Here is a 19,567-nt window from a genome sequence, read left to right on the forward strand (position 1 = left end):
ATGAGCAGTGACTGTCTGTATAGTCATTTGAGTGAAAGAGAGCAATCGTCTAGGGTGTCTAGCCCTTGTGTCCAAACTCTTTGATGTCTCATTCACAATAGATTGACGGGGCCTCCCCTCCTGTGGTGACCCCCCCCCCCCCCCCTCCCTTCTCAGCTCTGACCGGGCACCTTCAGAGAGTCAGGCCCCCCAAGCATTGAGGGCCGTGTCGAGTCAATTAACCCCGCAACTTAGATCAATTAACCCTTTTAGACCAACGGAAGCAGATAACACGTGTATTCAGAGTCAGATCATTTAACATCAGGCAAAAGTGGCCAATTGCCTTGGGTCCCAAGCTCTCAATAAAACAACTCTTACTAACTTATGGTTAACAAATAAAATAAAGAATTTCTTTATTCTTTTTATATATATATACACTTTTCTCCAATTATCATTATTTTCTAAAAAAGAATCCATCCTCAAATGGCATCAGAATGCTTAAAGCGATAGCGTGCAACTTCTGTTGACGCCACAATAACAACAACACCGTCCCATCTACGACATTCATTTATATGAAAAAGTTACGTACTATAGCTTTAATTAATACGTCTGAGTCTCAGCCTCGACTATGATCCTAATCTGTATCCGCATTTTTTTTTATAGCAAAAGACAGTTGTAAACAAGACTCAGATTCGGCATACAAAAAAATTAAGAAAATCGTCAGAGAAACCAAGGAAAATAAGTAAAACAAATGCCTGTCTTTGATAAATAAGAATTGGAAAAGGCACCCCATGCCTGTGTTTGCCTTGGGCCCTAACATTTATTAATCCACCCCTGCATGCATTATTAACAGGTGCAGAAAACACACACAAGGTTTTGACCTGCTGACAGACTGACAGAAAGATAGGCCAGTGCTTCTCCAATGCTGCATGTCAGACAGACAGACAGACAGACAGGCAGAAAGACAGAGGTGAAGAAAATCTCATCTGTAGGTCTAATTAAGCAAAATTGGAAGAGTTGGGAGCTAGGGGACCTGCATATAGTGTGTATGTTGCATTTCAGTCGATTAACCTGCTCCTAACGAACTGCGTGCTATTAAGAGAAAAGTATTTCTTAATTACACCGGGCCGAGGTGACGGTCACTGGTTCCCCGGTGTTGGTCGTGCGCACGTCGATACTCTTCAACAGAGGCTATGGATCCCCGGCTGCCCCACGGGGAGGACAAACAGTCTGATTGTAAGACGCACGAGTTCACAGCGCGCGACAGGGTCAGGGCTTTGTGACAATAAACCCTTTAGATTTACAAAGGCCTAGTCAGTTACAATATGACACAGTTGTTGTATTTCTCTTGGGCGTATAATCGGACCCATCCGTTCCCAATCAAGAAATTATGTTCACCCAATCAAAGTGATGATTATATTTAATTGCAGGCTCGCTGATGAACAAATGCCCAACATGTTGTCAGTGAATTAGTGAGACAGGATGTTGTGGGAAAAAAAGGTCGGACATATTTGTAAGGGCTTGGAATATTGAGGCAGATGCACTCGAACAAGTGGAAGTGATGTTTAAATCATTGGTTATTTATTGGATTTTTTTTTTTGCAGGATGAATTGAGTGGATGGGTTTAGAGAAAGTGTCTTAAAGAGAGACAGAGGAAGATGCTGGATAGGTGGAGAGAGATGCGAGATAAGGGAGGGGGAGGCACACACACAGAGAGAGAGAGAGAGAGAGAGAGAGAGAGAGAGAGGGAGAGAGAGAGAGAGTAGAAACTGTTAAAACGTGTGAACGCTCCTCTTGCCAGTCTCAGCATTGCTCAGTTCCTTCAGGAGGCTGCTTGCTGCATGGTATACCTCTGATGATGACCAGATATGATGATGCACCCACTTATTCCCAGTCAAACCATTTCACTCTGAGCTGGAATCTTTTTTTATTTTTTTGCATGGATGATAACAGCCCAACGCATATTAATGGATTTCTCATACCACAACTAATTTGACTCAAACCCGGGATCGGTGGAGAGAGAAAAACAGGGAAAGACAAAAAAGAGTGTGGTTTAAGGTTTTGAGGAAGCTGCAAATTCAGCCTCTACCTTGGACATGGGACCGTGCGTCAGCCGAGAGGGATCTGGTGCCCGAGGAAGAGCATCTTCCTGAAGGAGGAACATTTTTTACATCACATTTTTTGGGATTTTCTTACTACCAGGGAGGCGGGGGAGCTGTGGCTTTTTACGCGCCGGAACGATGCGTCCCAATCACGGCATCATCCTTCTCCTCCTCAACGGAACCGCTTGTTTGGTAAGAAGAAAAGTCACACTGTAGTCATTTTAAATTACCTTTTACCTGTGTCGCGGGGTACGGTAATGTGTCTACTCTGCACCCACTTTGCACCGAAAACTTTAAAATATATATATATATATATATCGCAAATTTAAGTAGACTAAATTCACAAGTAGCCACTGTGGAAACGGTAGAGAGTTGAAAACGATGCTGGTATAAGAGATTGTAAATTACAAGACGTGCATGCCATTTGGGTTATCTTGCAGAGAATTCTCGCCTGCTGTGCTCCTGTTGTTCACTGCCTTCAAACGCAGTAGTGTTGCTGGTGCCAGTGTTATTTTGAGCCCTAACTTTTAATTAGTAGGTAAATAACATTCACTTTGACCCTGGCTGCTCGGCTCAGGTACGGAGGGGTGCGCTATCACTATTCCCAAGCGGACCGTGAGCTTGCGGAGCGCACCGTGTCCATCCTCAGTCAGCTCTAGATACTCTGTCCGTTTTAGGAGTCGCGACAGTCTTTTAACCTGTCGTTCATTCGGCATTATTGCATCACTTAAAAATGATTACCACTGCTCATGAAAGTAAAAAAATATATATATATCCTCACCTGAATTATTACTAACAGACAAGTGTAACATTTATATTTGAGCCGAGGCAAGAACTGAAGCAAATCCAAACATTGCAAAGGCATTTTTGAAAATAATTTCAAAGCAAAACTGAATTTTAACTGAAGAAAGTGGGTTCACCCTGCGGTTGCCCACACACCTGGCTCAAATTAAAAAATTGGACCGAACACAACATATTTGATCTTTATTAAGACATTCATTTGCTACAAACAGCAAGGTTGTAGGGTAATGACCAGGTGGTGACACTGTATGACACAAGAGGATGTGGGCTTTTGAAAGGAAGAGAACTACAGAAAGATGAGACAAGCATCTCTTTTTGTTAAGTCTTTATTCTAAGGACTCTCATTTGAATGTCAGACATGATACAGCATTCATAATATAACTTTGAAAAATACATCTCATATCAGAATAACCATTTCTCACTTGTCTAAATGAACTAACTCATAATAAATAAATACAAAACAAACTTAATTAATATTTGTCTCCTTCCAAAGTACCCTGAATGACCTTTAACACCAGATGTGCGAATGTGAACTGTTTCCACACTCATAATGTATGCCTCAGACATTACATAACCTTGAAATTCAAATTTGGATCACTCACTCTCCTCTTTCATGTTTCACTTGCAAATGTATTAAAAGGCAGCTTTTTAATGAGAAATCAGCTCTTGATTCACATGAGAAAACTTGAGCATCCTTCTGCTACGGAAACCCCCCGGGCGGAGCATCACAGGCCCGGGAAATGAGCAAGCAAGCTCCCCCCCAAAAAAACACAAGTACGGTGGAAATGTTCAAGTGAGAGTTGAGTGCTTGTTTGATGCAGCCGTTTTGTGTGTGTCGACTATCCCCCCTCGAGGATGACGACCTTGTGCTTTTCGTATTAAAAGTGTTTTATTCAGGTGCTCGGAGTTAAGTCGCGGCCCCTTTGGTGATTTGAGATCTGACAGAAAGTGGTTGTGAAAGAAGAAATTCGGGAAGAGACCACACGCTGACTTAAAGAAATAGGGGGTGGGGGGGTTGAAAGTGCCTTTTTTTCCAGACGTTGTATAACTAGATACAGTGAGTGTGGGGATAATAGGCTTAACACTTGCTTCTGTGTTGTCTTGGTTCTGGGAACATGTAGTGTGCTGCAGGGGGCTACAGCCCTATTGTGACCCGGAAAAGGTCTCTGTGTCTAATGGTAATGAAATTAATTGGGGCGTTTTTTTCTCCCCTTTCCAGAAAGTGTATGCATGGGAAAAATGTACACGACACTTTCCTCAGCGGGGGAAGATTGCGGGCAATTCATTAGCACCGTGACATTGATAAATTATAGAGCGATAAAATAAACGGAGTTACTTTTTGTTACGAAACGGAGCCGTGATTAATAATCGCATCAGTGTGCTATGCATTAAACATTTGATTTGGATGATTTTTCTGTCGTAACAGCTCTGCAATTTCTCACAGAAGGGTTCAGGTCTTAAGGGGCCTTGTGCAAAATAACAACCAAAATATTGACGACGATGAACATATGACAGGTGCCAGTCTGACTGTTGTTTATGTGATGAATGGTGTTACAAACGTTAATTACTCTCTGTATTTATACAACCATCTGACTTGTATAATTGACTGCTTGAGAAATTATGTTTTTGTTGGTAGCACTTGGAGTCTTTCTTCATCTGGTATGCTAAGGAAGCTGACTGGATTTGTTTGAGTGAAATAAGTGGCTTAAATACATATATCAAGACAGTAATCTGTGTAATATTTGGGGATTTAGTCCTTATGATCAGCGGCCAGTTGTTCAAGGTGCGAAAGTGGGCTTCAGTTAATACATATTTCTATTACAAATGTAATGAAATGGCATTTCCTTGACACAATGAATCCATTATCCGTATTGTGTCTGATTACCTTTTTGTCAAGTGACCAATCCATTCATTGACTAATTGTTACACTTTCTATTGTGCCTCTCTGTAAGGACATAATTAATCACTATAACAGATGCAGCAGATGTGAGCTCACACTGGCAGGGGAAAGACATGTGCCAATAGACCAAACTGTATTGTTGACGCATTAGAAATATACAGTATCCCAAACAAAGTGATGTAAAGGCAGACATAGGTAAATGAGAGGACATCAGAGGAGATATATAAGGACCAATGTGATAAAAGTGCTCTAAAAAAAAGAGCTGAGTTAAGCATGTGCCTCACTGGTTTCTACACCTCATTGACAGTCTTCACAGCTTCATTCTCCCCTTTTGCACAAAAACATCCACAAAAAAATGCACTTAATCCACACAACGTTATAACAACTGCAGCAGCAGCAGCAGCAGCAGCAGCAGCAGCAGCAGCGTGAATGAACCGTGCACAGCGGCGCCATGCAGCACACACAAGATTGACAATCTGAAAACACCCCGGACTGGTGAAAATCTGGGAGGAGTGAGGTCGGTGAACGAACAAGAGCTCTCCCCTCCTCTGAATAATACCCAATAGAACTATGAACAGCACTGTACTAGGCATTGACCTCTACTCAGCTCCAGCAAACTGCAGCAGTGTCCTCCTCACAACCCCAATGCAATTGCTCCAAAATCACTGCACTTATCCTAGAACTACATTGTTGCTCTTAATCAACATGCCTGGTTAAAGTGCTTTTTTTTCTCCAAATAGGTATTACAAAGAAAATCTTTTTTTTTAAAGAAGAAAAATGAATCTTATTTCACTCCAGAACTCCACATCATGGAGTCCCACATGTTTGCACAAATACATACGCCCACAAAAGAGCTTCTTTCATTAAGTTACTGTGACCTTGCACTAGCAGTAACCCTTTGTGTGTGCCGAGGATGGTTGGGAATCACGTTGAGCTCACAGCTGCTGCTCTAGCCTCTCCACACAAGAATATTCTGGAAGGGATGAGGAGCCTCAGGTAGCCTCAAGTGATGGCCATGAGAGACCAGGGCCGGCTTTATACTCCCTCTGATTGCTTTCAGTCGCAGATGCACACACACACACACACACACACACACACACACACACACACACACACACACACACACACACACACACACACACACACACACACACACACACACACACACACACACACACACACACACACACACACACACACACACACACACACACACACACACACACACACACACACACACACACACACACACACACACACACAGGCCATCATGCTTGATAGCCGAATTTCACCTCAGCAGCTCCACACAGAATGTCATCATTTGTTGATTGCATTTTTGGGCATACTGTACATAGGCCTACTGTATTCCAATGCTTGGAAAATAGTTTTCTGTGCCTCTGTTTAGGTCATGACAATATACAAATCCAACATGACCATGACAATTGCATGAATTCACTTCTTGTGCTGCTGTACGTTACAGTTTCCATTTCTTAACTTTTACATTTGACTTTTTCCATCAGCGAGGAAACACTGGCGTATTTAACATGGCGGAATGAATTAAAATAAGAATTGATGTAAGATGCCCTTTCAGTCTGAACAAACAGTTAGATGCCCAAAGTGTCTACAAACACAACAATGGAGACCAACTGTAAGCGTTGAGGTGATATGAATTGATAGCTACATGTCACCTCTCCAGCTCTGCACAGAATGTTACTGATTTTGTGAGCCACACTCTATTCTGTCTGTGTGTAGGTCATGGAAAAAATATGAATCCAACATGACACTTGCATGAGTTCACGTCTTGTGCTGTTGTACATGACAGCATCGTTTCTGTTTACATTTTTTCTTTTTACATTTTAAACTTTAATTTGACTTTTCCATCAGCGAGGAAACACTAGCTTATTTAACATGGTGCATGAATAATAAAAAAACTATTTTTGTTGTTAGATTGAAAGCTTCACAGAGCCCCCAAATCCCTTTCATGACGAAGAAGGGGATTATGATTGGGCTGCACAAAGAGCAACACAGTAATAGAATACTTTTGATCACGACAACAGAGGCAACAAAAGGCACACAAAACAGTTTGTAGTTTGATCGGAACACCAGACAAACAAAGTGAAAACTTTGATTTTTTTTTGTGTGTAGGATTAAAAAGCAGCACAGGCTTTTTTGTCCAGCACTTATTCTAACTACATCAGACTTTGGCCTGTCATAGTATCTTAGATTCATGTTTTTTAAGATACCTGTCCTCCTTGCAGGGTTGCCGACCTTGTCCAACCAGATACATCCCGGGCTAAGCAGAAATACCACCTTCATCCTGAGAAAACAGATTTAAAAAAAACACAATGTCTCAAACAGAATTGAATGCAATCAGACACAAATTTGACCCAGCAGCAGCGGTAGTCAAGTGAAGTCACTTTCTTTTTTTGTTTGTTGTGGCTTCATCGCTCTCTCAAAAGGTGGAGTAAGCGATTCGAGAGAACGCTTGTTGTCAAAATGAGTCAATATCTCCCTCAGAATATCTACCTGTCCTATCCGTACTGTGTGGGCGCTGAAAAAAAACTGTAAATACACAGCCTAGGCTCTGTAGACTGGTATTTAAAGTTTAACAAAGTGTATGTTACCAAAGAGGGTCCACCATAGCTAGCAACATGCCCATTTACAGAGCCTGGGCTGTGTAATATAACACTGGATATTTTTTTCATAGAACACAGCATGGACGGGTATAGAGGATTGTGAGGAGATATTGACTGATTTTGACAACAAGAATTCTCCATAAAATCGCTGAGTCCACCTTTAAGTCTTCCTTTTTTGCTCTCAGTCGACACGTCAGAGCTTGTAAGCTTCTGCTGTCCACCTCACATCTCACACTGACGCAGAAAACAAAACAAATCTCCTTCAGTTCATAGTCATCAAACTTCCATCATAAAAGCTTTTGATTACATCTGTCCAAAGAATCACAAGAGTGGGATGTGAGAGAGACACTTATCATTAGGTCAGCTTCATCATCAGCAGCACAATAATATGCACTTCCCTGGTAAGACATTTGTCTATAGGGAAGCAGCCCCAACACCCGCTTGTTCAAACAGCATTTAACCTGAGAGCTAAACTAAATCTGATATCTTAAATTGAGTTGAATAAACTTACTCACTCAATAATAAGAAACGTATTTATTTATTTATTTGGGGAACCTGGAGTATAATTGCTTTGATATATAGTGTGCTTTTGGAGAGAGACACTTCAACACGATTCCTGGGGGAAATGAGACGTAATCACAAGTTTAACTGGAAAGATATTGATATGACTTTGTCTTCTTAAGTTTCTGAATGATTGTAACTGTAGCTTCTGTGAGCACACGCCACACACAGTTGGGAGCATTTTCAAAATAAATTAATAGATTTGATTTCATTTTTAATTAAACAATTAGTTGAGTCACAGCAAAATAATCAACAACTACTTTGATTAATCCTCCTTCAAGCAAAAGTACCGAGCATTTGCCTTTTCCAGCTTCTCAGATGTGAGAATCTGCAGATCTTTGATACTCTTTGATTAAAACAGTAAAATTAATATCTTAAGTTGTTTCTGAAAAACAAGGAAACTGAATGTTGAACATTGTAAAAGGCTAACCTAAATGAATCAAGAACACAATCTCATTTGTCAATATTGAGAGTTGCAGCCAAGCCTTGCCTTTTGCCACTATTTTATGAATACGCAAACTGATGGAAAATTGTTCAATTTATAAAAAAGATATTTTTGCAAAAACACTCAGCTCGCTCCCCCTTTCAATGAATTTCATATGCTGAATTTATTTGTAAACTTTTCCCAGAGCAATAATTTGAAAATTATGTAAAGTGGGTCCTCATTGCCAAATGCTTGTTCCTTTTACTGCGAGTCAACGTTTATTAAATATTTTGGTTTGCTCCGATAACTGTAAGATTGACAGTGTGTAAAAGGAATTGGCGTTTTTCGGAACAGACTTGCTAGAAGAAATTAAATATAATAATCATGAGTATGTTTTAATAAAATTAAAGTGTATTATCGCTTGAAAATAAAAGTTGTTTGTTTTTATTACCTTAGAATGAGCCTTTTACATCTACATAGGATCAGGCGTACAGCACAGAATGGACATTCTTAACGGCATTCCGCCTTTTTATATATAGTGGCTTCCTGGACAAATGCACCTGTTGGAATACAAAGAAGAAGTTACTAGCCTATAGAATAAATAACTAAATTCATTTTCATTTGATATTGGTGGAAAGACTTGAGGCAGTGTTGGATGACGCCATCTTTAGTAACTAGCTTCTTGTCCTTGAAGATCACTGTAACTTCAGTAAACACTCCAAATTGGAGGGATAGACATGGAGCGTTGCAATTTCGATTTTTCCCCACTAGATGATGCCAAAACACACCTCTAATACACACTGCACCTTTAAATTTCTCCATCAATTTGTTGTGTGGCTCTACCTGCACATCGGGTATAACTTATTTATTTGTGTTTTAACCTTGTTCTTGCATTGTTCAAATGAATAACCCAACAATAAGCAAATATGAAAAAACAGATAATGGAGCTAATAGAAGCAGTGGCTACAGTAGAGCGGCTGGTGTTATAATGGAAAATCTTTTGTGGCTTCCTGCCTGTCTAGTAAAACAGCTTGAGTTATGCACAAGCACAGTGAGAATGAGCCCAGAGGTGGACCTCTTCGCCCCGCACGACCACCCACTGAGAAAGCCAGCAGGGAACCCTCCCCCCATCACCCCCTCCCTCCTACCCCATCGGGCTCCTGGCAGTCCTACAGTAGAGACAGACAGAGAAAGAAAGAAAACGAAAAAAAATCATGCCTCCTGACACACTGACAGCCCTTCACAGTGAAGCGCCGGAGCTGTCCTGAGACCGAATACGTTCTCCGACTCAAAACCAGGCCCCGATTCATAGTGGCATTGCTCTCTGGGACGTCTGCAGGGGAGACAGAGCAAATCCTGGAAGAATATATGTATGCATGTTTTGCCTGCTGGTTTTCGGATATAGCAAAAGGATGGATTACAGCACGCGTTGCAGCTTATAGAAAAATGACTAGTATCCTCGGGTGGAATGAGTGGGTATAATTCCCAGGAGGGGGATCCAGATAAAGATGCGCTTGACTTTCCCACAAAAGGAATAACTAAACTATGAGGAAGAGAATCCGTAACAGACGTTTTAATTTCAGAGAGAGCTTCTGCTGCGTCTGACGATAGTAAAGAAAAAAAAAAGTTGTTTTACTGCATTGTGAAAAAAAAATGTATGGAAAAAGTCAATATGGAGTGAATTTTGAGAAGTGTTTCAAGATGTGTGTGTAGAATAGGCATCCAGACAATAATAGAAAAAAGGCGATGTGGGAGCAGGGGACGTGGGTTTATTTGAAGGGGGAACACCAGGGCCTGCCGGTGTAGTTTAAAGCTGAAGGAAGCCCAAGCTATTTTGATCCTGTAGTATTGGCTCTGGAAGGTTCACGCTGACCTCATCTTGGTGTGACTGGGATAGCACGCTGGAATGAGACCGGGAGGGAGCAAAAAGCCCCATTTTATATTTTCTCAATTCTCTCACAATCTGTAAACAGTCGGTTCTGCGCGAAAGAAGATCCAGTGTGCAAGTTGACCAGTGCGCTGCCCCGGTGTGACGGTACAGTGATTCTCAGGGTCAGAGTTGGTGCGCACATGTCCAGACAAGAAGGCCCTGCTGAGGGCTCTTTACAGGGGGATTCCAATTAAAGGAGCGCACACAGCCACAAGGATCAGGGAAGAGCTCGAAAGAAGAAGAGTGTTTCAAGTGTAATACATGGATAATACAAACTCTTTTTTTGTTGCAGAGTACAGTGATTTATGAATTTAATTAAGAATACAATATATGACGGCCATGACTATAGTAGAAATTACTTCAACCTTTATTTCGTCAGGAAAATGTCAGTTTGAGCCGTCATGTTCCCATCATGCCCCACTTCACAGTGTCCCTGTTAAAAGCTGTAATGTTGCCATAGTTTTACTGACCTACAGCAATACATACATTGCTGGACAGTTCATTAAAAATAGGAAATATGACTGTTTCAAAAAGCATTTTCTCAACTGTTGCCTATATAGAAAAAAGGTCTGGAACGGTTGGGCAACTTTAACTACAAGGTAAAGGTCAAGGAAAGATTGCCTTCATATACGTTAGGAGCCAGACAGTGTACGCTCTGTTGAAGTCACATTCAATCTATGTCCAACAACCCACCACAACATCCTCCCTAAGACTTTATTGCAGCCAAAAAAAACAATATTCTTCTTTGCTACTGAACATTTCACAAATGTCATTTGAACACTGATTTGATGACTAAGTTTCTTTGGTGTAATCTTGTTGAGAGGGGCTGCGGTTCACACCAGGAAGCGTGTCAAATGTTTCACAAAGTAAGCACTTCTTGAGATCAGATTTCACTTCCCCTCTCACAATTGGTTTGATCTGTAAAAGAGTGCTGATAAACAGAAACAAAGTTTGACATTGTCAGCTAAAGAAGCAGATTGCTGTCACAATCCTTCACTGTTGTCCAGGCTGTGTGGCATGTGCTTATAGGTTTGTGTGTTAGGGAGTGTTGAAGTCTGCATCCAACCTGTGAAGAAAAGACACAGCTTCAAAGCAATCAGGCGGGCGTTTGTCGTTGTATACAAACTTGGACACATCTGGCTGGCCTCAAAGTTGTTATCGAGTCCCAATCCCAACACATTCTGGATGCCACCACATCTGTATTTAAAGCTGTCCACTTGTGATCAGATAAGAAGAATCATTGCAAATCAGCGCTAATGTAAAGCCTTGTTTCCACTGATCAGTACAGTTTGGTGTGTGGTACGGCACACAACCTTACTGCAACCATGTCATTCTTTCATTGATGTACCAAGCGGTCCCAGGAGGGTGGAGAAAAACGCACAATGCAGTCCGTTGATTGGTCGACAGAATCGTTATATCCTTGCGACAAGGGGATTAAAAGGACAAACACATACCCGATATGATCTATTTTATCTCCTCAAGATGTCACGATACTTACATAGCTGTCGCGGCTACTGTCGGCAGTGGAACCGAAAGCCAGATCTAGGGTCCGTACCAAAACCATAATGTACCATAACGGTTTAAGTAATAACAGAGACCATTCACATACTTACACATTCCCAGTTGGGAGCTACACTGTTTATCAATTGTCTTTAGATTAAATAACTTAGGAACGTCTTGCTTGAAAGCATATCAATGAAAACTAAAGCACAATGAATTGGCTTTTTAGTTGGGGGTTGAAAGTTGCAACTTTGGAAGGTATTTCTGTTTTCAAGCCCACAGACTGGAGCATTAAGTCAGGCAACGGGCCTTAAGACGGCATTCAATCCAAGGATTTTATACCTGACTGGCCATGAGACAATTGTAGAATACTTCCAGTTTTTACCAGACAGGTGTGTGAATCCTGTATAGCAGCACTCATCACCTCTGTCCCATCAGCCCATGCTTTGCTCCCCACTCCCCCTGGGGGTAAAACTGGGGAGAAAGCGTCCCCCTGCCGCTGCCTTTTCAACCTCCTCACCCCGCTACCTTGTCAATATCTTATAATGTAGAAAATGTGATAGCCAATTCAGAACCCGGCCTCTCTCTGAGAATACAAAATGAGACCAAAAATCCACCGGGACCACACAAGCGAACCTGTTTCAAAATGAGCTATGCGGAAGCGGGGCGGAGGATGCATAACGAAAGATCAGGGAAAGAGTTTCAGAATAAAAAAAAGATTCAGTGTAGTTGAGTTTGTTCACCCACTGCAGCAGATCTAAGCTCCAGTGACCCCAGAGAAGCCGCAGTAAATTATTCATTAAGAGTCAAATGGCTTGTTTCTTGTGAAATTACCTTTCCCTACCTCACCTCCTCTTGGATCTACACTAAGGCAGAGGAATAATTAGTTATAAGGGCACCGCCATTTTCAGACTTTAATCATGTAACAGAGGAGCCTCCCGCAGTGAGCGTATTAGATCTGTGGTCAGGGAGACGAGGCAGACAGAGAGAAAAGAAGAAAGCTTTGACGAACACTTAAGTAATCTGAGCTCCCTGGGTCTTTAATTAAAAATTGATGTCATATTAGGAATGAAGATTTTCAACTAAATAGCCCGAGGAAAATGGAGTGCTTATTGAACTTGTCGGTTCCCCGGGACCAGCACATGCTTTCAGCACCGCTGGGCATCTCCACAGGCAGATTCTCTCTATCGATCATTCAATCAACTAACTTTACTCCAGATCACTTCAGATACTTTGCAGGTCAAGACATTTTACATTTCAATTCAATATATATATATATATATATATATATATATATATATATATATATATATATATATATATATATATATATATATATGAATGTACATTATATTATATCTAAGTGAGGATTTAAATAAATATACACTACACAATCATGTTCATACATATCCTTACTTATTGTATGTAATCTTTAAAGTAATTTTAATTTTAACCCAGATTTCTTGACGTCTTTTGCCTGCAAATTACCTAATCAGTGCTTTTTATACATACTGTATATCACAGTGTAAATGCTATAAAAAAATAACACTGAGATTACACAGCTTTCAAAATAAAAAGTACTCCACACCGGGGTCCCCACACAGGCTGCAACTAACAATTAATCTTCGGCAGTGGTTAATCTTCTGTTTATTTTCTAGAATATTTAAACTTGCAATAACATGGTCAGCAAAGTAAAGTCTGCACATGAACTTTTTTTTATTTAGCCCAATTAAAACATTTCTTATTTTTTCGCCATCTAAAAGTCAAATATTATAAACACAAGGTGGAAAAACAGCTAATCATGACATAAGAGGCTTGAAACAGGGAATGTTTGGTATGTGTGCTAGAAAAATTACTGAAAAAATTTATTATGAAAAAGGGGTTTTGATCGCCTAATCAATTATTGCATAGAGTCCCCACATTTCTCGAGTAAAGCCTGACTAGTTCCTGGTAGGATTATCTGCAAATTATCCTTGACTCATTTTCAGGAGCTCAACACGTTTAAGACTGAATGTGTAAGTGAGGGTCAAATTTTGGAACTATTTTCCGACCTCTTCGTTTGTCACACTGCTGGTCTGTCACCACTCACCAGTCCCCTGCTTCTGTGAGAGTCACGGCCCAGATTTCAGTTAAGTGGTTCCCTGATCTCAGTGCCATATTATAGGCAACAGTGTGCTACTGTCACCGGGGGGAAAGGGGGTTAAAACGGTGTACCTGTCACTGTAACAGGCTGATTATTGTCTGTGGAGCTGGCTGGCTTGTGACAATTGTGCACGCACACGCACACACACCCACACACACACACACACCCACCCACACACACACACACACACACACACACACCCCTGCTGGGAGAGGGGCCTGGGGGCCGGTGCTCACTGAGGCTCAATGACTCACAATTACCACGGCGACAGAGCCCGCGGCCACCTCCCATCCTCTGCAGCCGTTTCACTGACTCACTTAGTGCACATGACAAATGACAAAATCACCGAAACCTCCGCCCCCTCACTAAGACCTGATTGCCCCATCGCCCACACTTTGCCGACAGTACTTAAAGCTGGGATACTTTATGCCAGGATTCATGGAAGAAAAACAAACTTATTCTGAAAGAAACTTGTTCTACTGGCCTTTCAAAGCAACATTTAAAGAATTTCAATATGCAGATGGAACAGTAAACCTTTTGACATTACAACTGAAGCGCTGGAAATACTCTGCTGCAGCACATTATGAAACTCATCACTACTTTAATATTAGAACTGTAGTCCCTGATAAAGTGGATAGTATTTGTGGCGCATCATCAAAGGGATGACTTACTGCACTGTATTTTAAATTTGAAAGCAAATAAGTGGGACGCATTCTCAAAGCAAGAAAACAGTAGTGCTCATCTTATAAACAATGCAGTGCTATGGGGGTAAGCATGGCAAAAAATTTGAAAATATTCTTCAAAAGTGAAGCAATGCATTAATCTTTTGGCATTGGGAAAACGAAAAGAGAACCCTGGGACTGTGCTACACCCATTTCAACTTGCTTACATTGCATAAGTCAAAGTTGGGGGCGCACTGATAGTTAAATCCTACACCTCATATACTCTCCTAGTTAACTGCAGAGTGGCGAGAGAGTTGTAGCAGTATGCAGTTTCTCAGAATGTGGCGGAAAAGTAGCGATAAGATTTAATGATGAAAAATATGTTATGTGCTCCTGTATAAAGTGGGACCTTAAAAATGCACTGTTCACCAGATATTGTAGTTTTTAATAACATACATGTTAGCGACACTACACCGCGCCTATGAGAATATTTTACCTGCACAATTGTATTGTTCTCTCACTGTAATCTTTTCAGCTGTGGCTCAGGTTTTTCATTCTGTCTACAGAGCCATATTATTAAGCTCATTTTAACATGTCTTTGACAATGATGCTGCACTCTGAATCTGACACCTCCAGCAGTGCCAGACACTTTAATCACCTGTTCAACAATAGCAAGATCCTCACTTCATCTCTCCTCATGCAGCCTGGCCTATCGGGCTCTAAAATGAAGACTGTGCAAGAGAGGATGGGATGCTTTGCCCAATATTTAAAGCTGCACTATGTAAGATTTTCAAAATAAAGAAAAAAACATGTTATTTTATTTTTCACTGGCATTTTGTCAACAATAACCATTCCACTTAAATGTAACTGTGACTAGACTAGTATCTCTATATACGAGTTTGAGTCTCTACTGTCTGGCGCCTTCAACCTCCCCAGAATCACCCCATACATCTGAAATGTATCACTAGCGACAAAAATAAAAACAAAACATGCTTTGGACAACTATTCGGCTAACATGGCAGAGCAGTTAATAAAGAGACCCAAAATCCCTGTTACATAGTTTCTTAGTAGCCTACAGCTTTAAGCTACAACAAAGCACACAAAACATTTCTGTGCCCAGATAGGAGTTTTGCCATCATCAGAGAGTCATTCTAGACGAACAACAGTGCTGGCAAAATGATCAGGACCTGGAAAAGCAAGGGGCAGTTTCATCGCAATCAAGGGTGATGAAGTACCCTAAAGGGCTTATTTGTAGGACACCACAGGGGCTCTCGAGTGCAAGCTGGGTAGGCAGGCAGAGTAGCTACCCTCTGTGCTCAGCGGCCACCAGCTCATTGAAGAAGAGAAATCAAACACAAACTAGTCCTTCAATAGTAGCCGTGGGGGAATTGCGAAATGTGTCATCAAAGTCATCCTATTTGGCCTTGACTGCCCCCTCCGATAAAAAAAACAAAGATACATTTGAAAAGATTACAATCGATATCTCTTCAGCTCCTCCAAAAATGTTCTGTCCATTATTAATGAGTTTGGGACCACCAAAAGAAGCTATCGGAACTATCAAGAGGAAGGTGTCCTTGTCAAGGCTGTGATCAGAGCAGCAGTGTAGCGTTGCAGCAGACAGGTAACAAGAGGAGAGGGAATTTGGTCTCTAACACCCACGATGCAATGGGGCAAAACCAGGCAAAACTAAGGGAAAAGTGTAGTCCTCTGACCACTACCACATCATCACTAGGCCAGTTGAAATGCGATACACGTTGTTATGAAAGGATTCAGGAAATACATGTTTTTAGAGAGACAGAAAAATCAATATCGCTGACTTACTGCGGTGCAAGTGAACAAATCTGAGCGAGCTTGAAAAACCTGCATAAAATGGAATGAAAATGAGTCAGACTTAATAATCCTGACGAAGCCTGTATAAGGAAACACTGGCAGTCAAGACAGTAGATGGATCAGAGCACAGACAGGAATGCATGCATTATGCACCACTGTAAAATCTCCCCGGGTAGAGCGCAGTTTGTGAATTTTTAATTGTGGTAAACGTGAATAATAAGTGATGCAAATGCAAACAGCGGGGGTACGATTGTATGTATGTGTGTGTGTGTGTGTGTGTGTGTGTGTGTGTGTGTGTGTGTGTGTGTGTGTGTGTGTGTGTGTGTGTGTTCTCCACTGCCAAACTCAAAAAGCCATAAAAACACAAGATACCTCCATGGCACATTTGACAGAATTTACCTGTTAATAGATCATTACCGTTGAATAATTACCCATAACTTTGCTCTCACATTCACACACTCCTTCACAAAGCCAGTGCTGAGCACAGCAACACCATCTCATCCCTCTCTCCTTTTCCCCCTACCCTCAGTTGATCTGAACACCTGACAGCTTTGTGTGTGTGCTGATACAGATTTTTTCTCTTTAATTAAAAACACTGGATGTCTTAATTGGACATTATACTTCATTCTTTGGCATCCCCGCTTGTCCACTGCTCCCTTCCTCAAACACTTTGATCCTCCAACCAAATCTTTCAAGGAAATAATAGTTTCCCCCGCACTCACACTCACACAGCAGTGCTTAGGAAGCAAAAAGCTCTCTTTAAAACAGGAAACACAGCTTAGTCAACTTTCTACCTCCTTTTGAGATTTTTTTACAGCAAGAATTTCTCCAGTTAGATGATCTTCTAATGACCTTTTCTAACTTTGTTCAAGGGAAATGTTGATCATTTGAGAAGAAAACATCAAAATAGCACCTTGGGTGAAATTAGTTTTTTTTTATTATCTGCTCGTAATCCTCTTTTGGACACTTTGTAAGTGCATTAATCAACCTCTAACCTTGGTCGTCAGAGGAACAACTGCAGAAAGCATTTTCTTTTTAATGACATAGCTTTATTGTTTTACAGGTTATAGCCTTTGTAGAAAATTGTCCACTCTCAGATATATTGATTTAACTGCTCCAGACCACGGGGGTGTTCAGTTTTGGCGTGGACTTTCAGTTTGAATCTGTTCTTTGATCCCTCAGGCTTCACCAGCAGCTTGAAGGAGGCATACGAGCCCATTACTAGTGAGCTTCAGGGAATTACATTGGCTGTATGAAAACTAGATATAAAGGAGTGTTTTCTCTCACCGCAGAGGTAAACAAATACAAATGTAATAATAGCGAAATACCTGCAAAATATTTCAACCATTTATTTATATATCTAAAACATTGATAGAATGTCACGGTTACTACCACTAGAGGAATGGAACGGTAAATTAAGTATCGATTAAAGCCTTAATTTGTTTTCGGTCCACGTTTCTTTCTACCTTGATAATAACTGCCAACTTTCTTTCTTTCTCTATTTTCTTCCACCACCACTACACTGAACCCCAAGTTGCTCCCGAAGGCGATTGGTGTATGAGTGTATGTGTGTGAATGGGTTATTGAGAGGCAAAACAATGTAGTTAGATCAAAAAGCCTTAGAATATCTAATGGGCAGCTGCCTCTGCCATCAGTATGTGAATGTGTGTTTGAATGGGGTGAATGTGACATAAGTGTAAAGTTCTTTGAGTGGTCAAGTACGTATAGTAAATTGCTATATAAGAACAAGTCCATTTACCATTTACCATTCCTCTGCAGGTGGCCCTGGGTCAAGAAGAAGACTCCTCCAGCCCCAAGAGCTCTTCTTCAGATGACTCCTCCAAGACCGTGGGCCTCCTGAGCGGGCAGACCCCCATCTCGCCCCTGGGCCGATGGATGCTTCACAGTAAGAGCAGAGCGGCCAACGCCACCTCCCTGGAGCTGCCCTACCGCTCCCCCGTACCTTTCTCCAAGCAGGAGTTTTCTAAACAGGAGTTCTGGGAGATGTTGGGCAGCGACCTCCTCAAACCCGACTCCTCGACCAGCACCAGGGTCAAGCGGCGGCCCATCGTCAAGACGGGCAAGTTCAAGAAGATGTTCGGCTGGGGAGACTTCTACTCCAACATCAAGACAGTGAGGCTCAATCTGTTGATCACGGGCAAGATCGTGGATCACGGAAATGGCACCTTCAGCGTCTACTTCCGCCACAACTCCACGGGCCAGGGAAACATCTCCGTCAGCCTGGTGCCACCTGTGAAGGCGGTGGAGTTTGATTTGGAGCGCCAGAGCGTGGTCTACCCCAAGGACTCAAAGATCTTCAACTGCCGCGTGGACTATGAGAAGGTGGACCGCAGCAAGCGCACCTCGCTGTGCAACTACGACCCGTCCAAGACCTGTTTCCAGGAGCAGATCCAAAGTCACGTCTCCTGGATTTGCTCAAAGCCTTTCAAAGTGATCTGTATCTACATCTCCTTCTATAGTACGGACTACCGCCTGGTCCAGAAGGTTTGCCCGGACTACAACTACCATAATGAGATGCCCTACCTGCCCTCGGGCTAGAAGGCTTGTAGATGGGGGGAGGAGGAGAGATGGGAGAGGAAAATAAATAGGGGGGTGAGTGAGAGTGACTGAAACATTTGATGAGGAAACCAGGGCTGTGAATCGTCCTTTATGCCGATGTGGCAGCAAGACACCTTAAGAAAAGAAAAAACCTCTCTGTAGCCTGACTACTGTAAGATGTAAAAAACATATATGCAAAACAGAAACTACAGTATGCAGATAATGAGGCATTTGGAATGCTCGACTGCAGCATTCATTAACTGGACTGGTAGTGGAAATGATAATACCGCCAACACACACACACACATTCTTACCTCAATCCAGTTTCTAAATGCCAACTTCTCGCCAGCTATTTCTCTTTCCCATTAAGTCATTTGTGAATGTAGTCTGAATTTCATTTTTAATCACATTCTACAAATACTGCTCTTTTGCAAAGGCAGGAGGCAGTATTTTTAGTGAAGGCAAGGCAAGCATTTAAATGATGTGATAAAATTCACTGGAGAGTTGAGTACAAGTGTGGGCTTTATCACACGTATTATA

General features: G+C 41.6%; 1 protein-coding gene across 1 annotated transcript; it reads left to right on the forward strand.

Moving 5' to 3' along the window:
• Positions 1-2,219: 2,219 nt before the first annotated feature.
• On the forward strand, positions 2,220-19,027 carry LOC307263574 (neurexophilin-1; the record flags this gene model as incomplete). The annotated part of the gene is made up of 2 exons (XM_080044758.1): positions 2,220-2,273; positions 18,248-19,027. 2 exons carry the CDS (start codon positions 2,220-2,222, stop codon positions 19,025-19,027), a joined length of 834 nt encoding a protein of 277 aa, XP_079900884.1.
• Positions 19,028-19,567: the final 540 nt, after the last annotated feature.

This window comes from Ammodytes marinus (assembly GCF_949987685.1).
Source record: "Ammodytes marinus genome assembly, chromosome: 16".
NCBI lineage: Eukaryota > Metazoa > Chordata > Actinopteri > Uranoscopiformes > Ammodytidae > Ammodytes > Ammodytes marinus.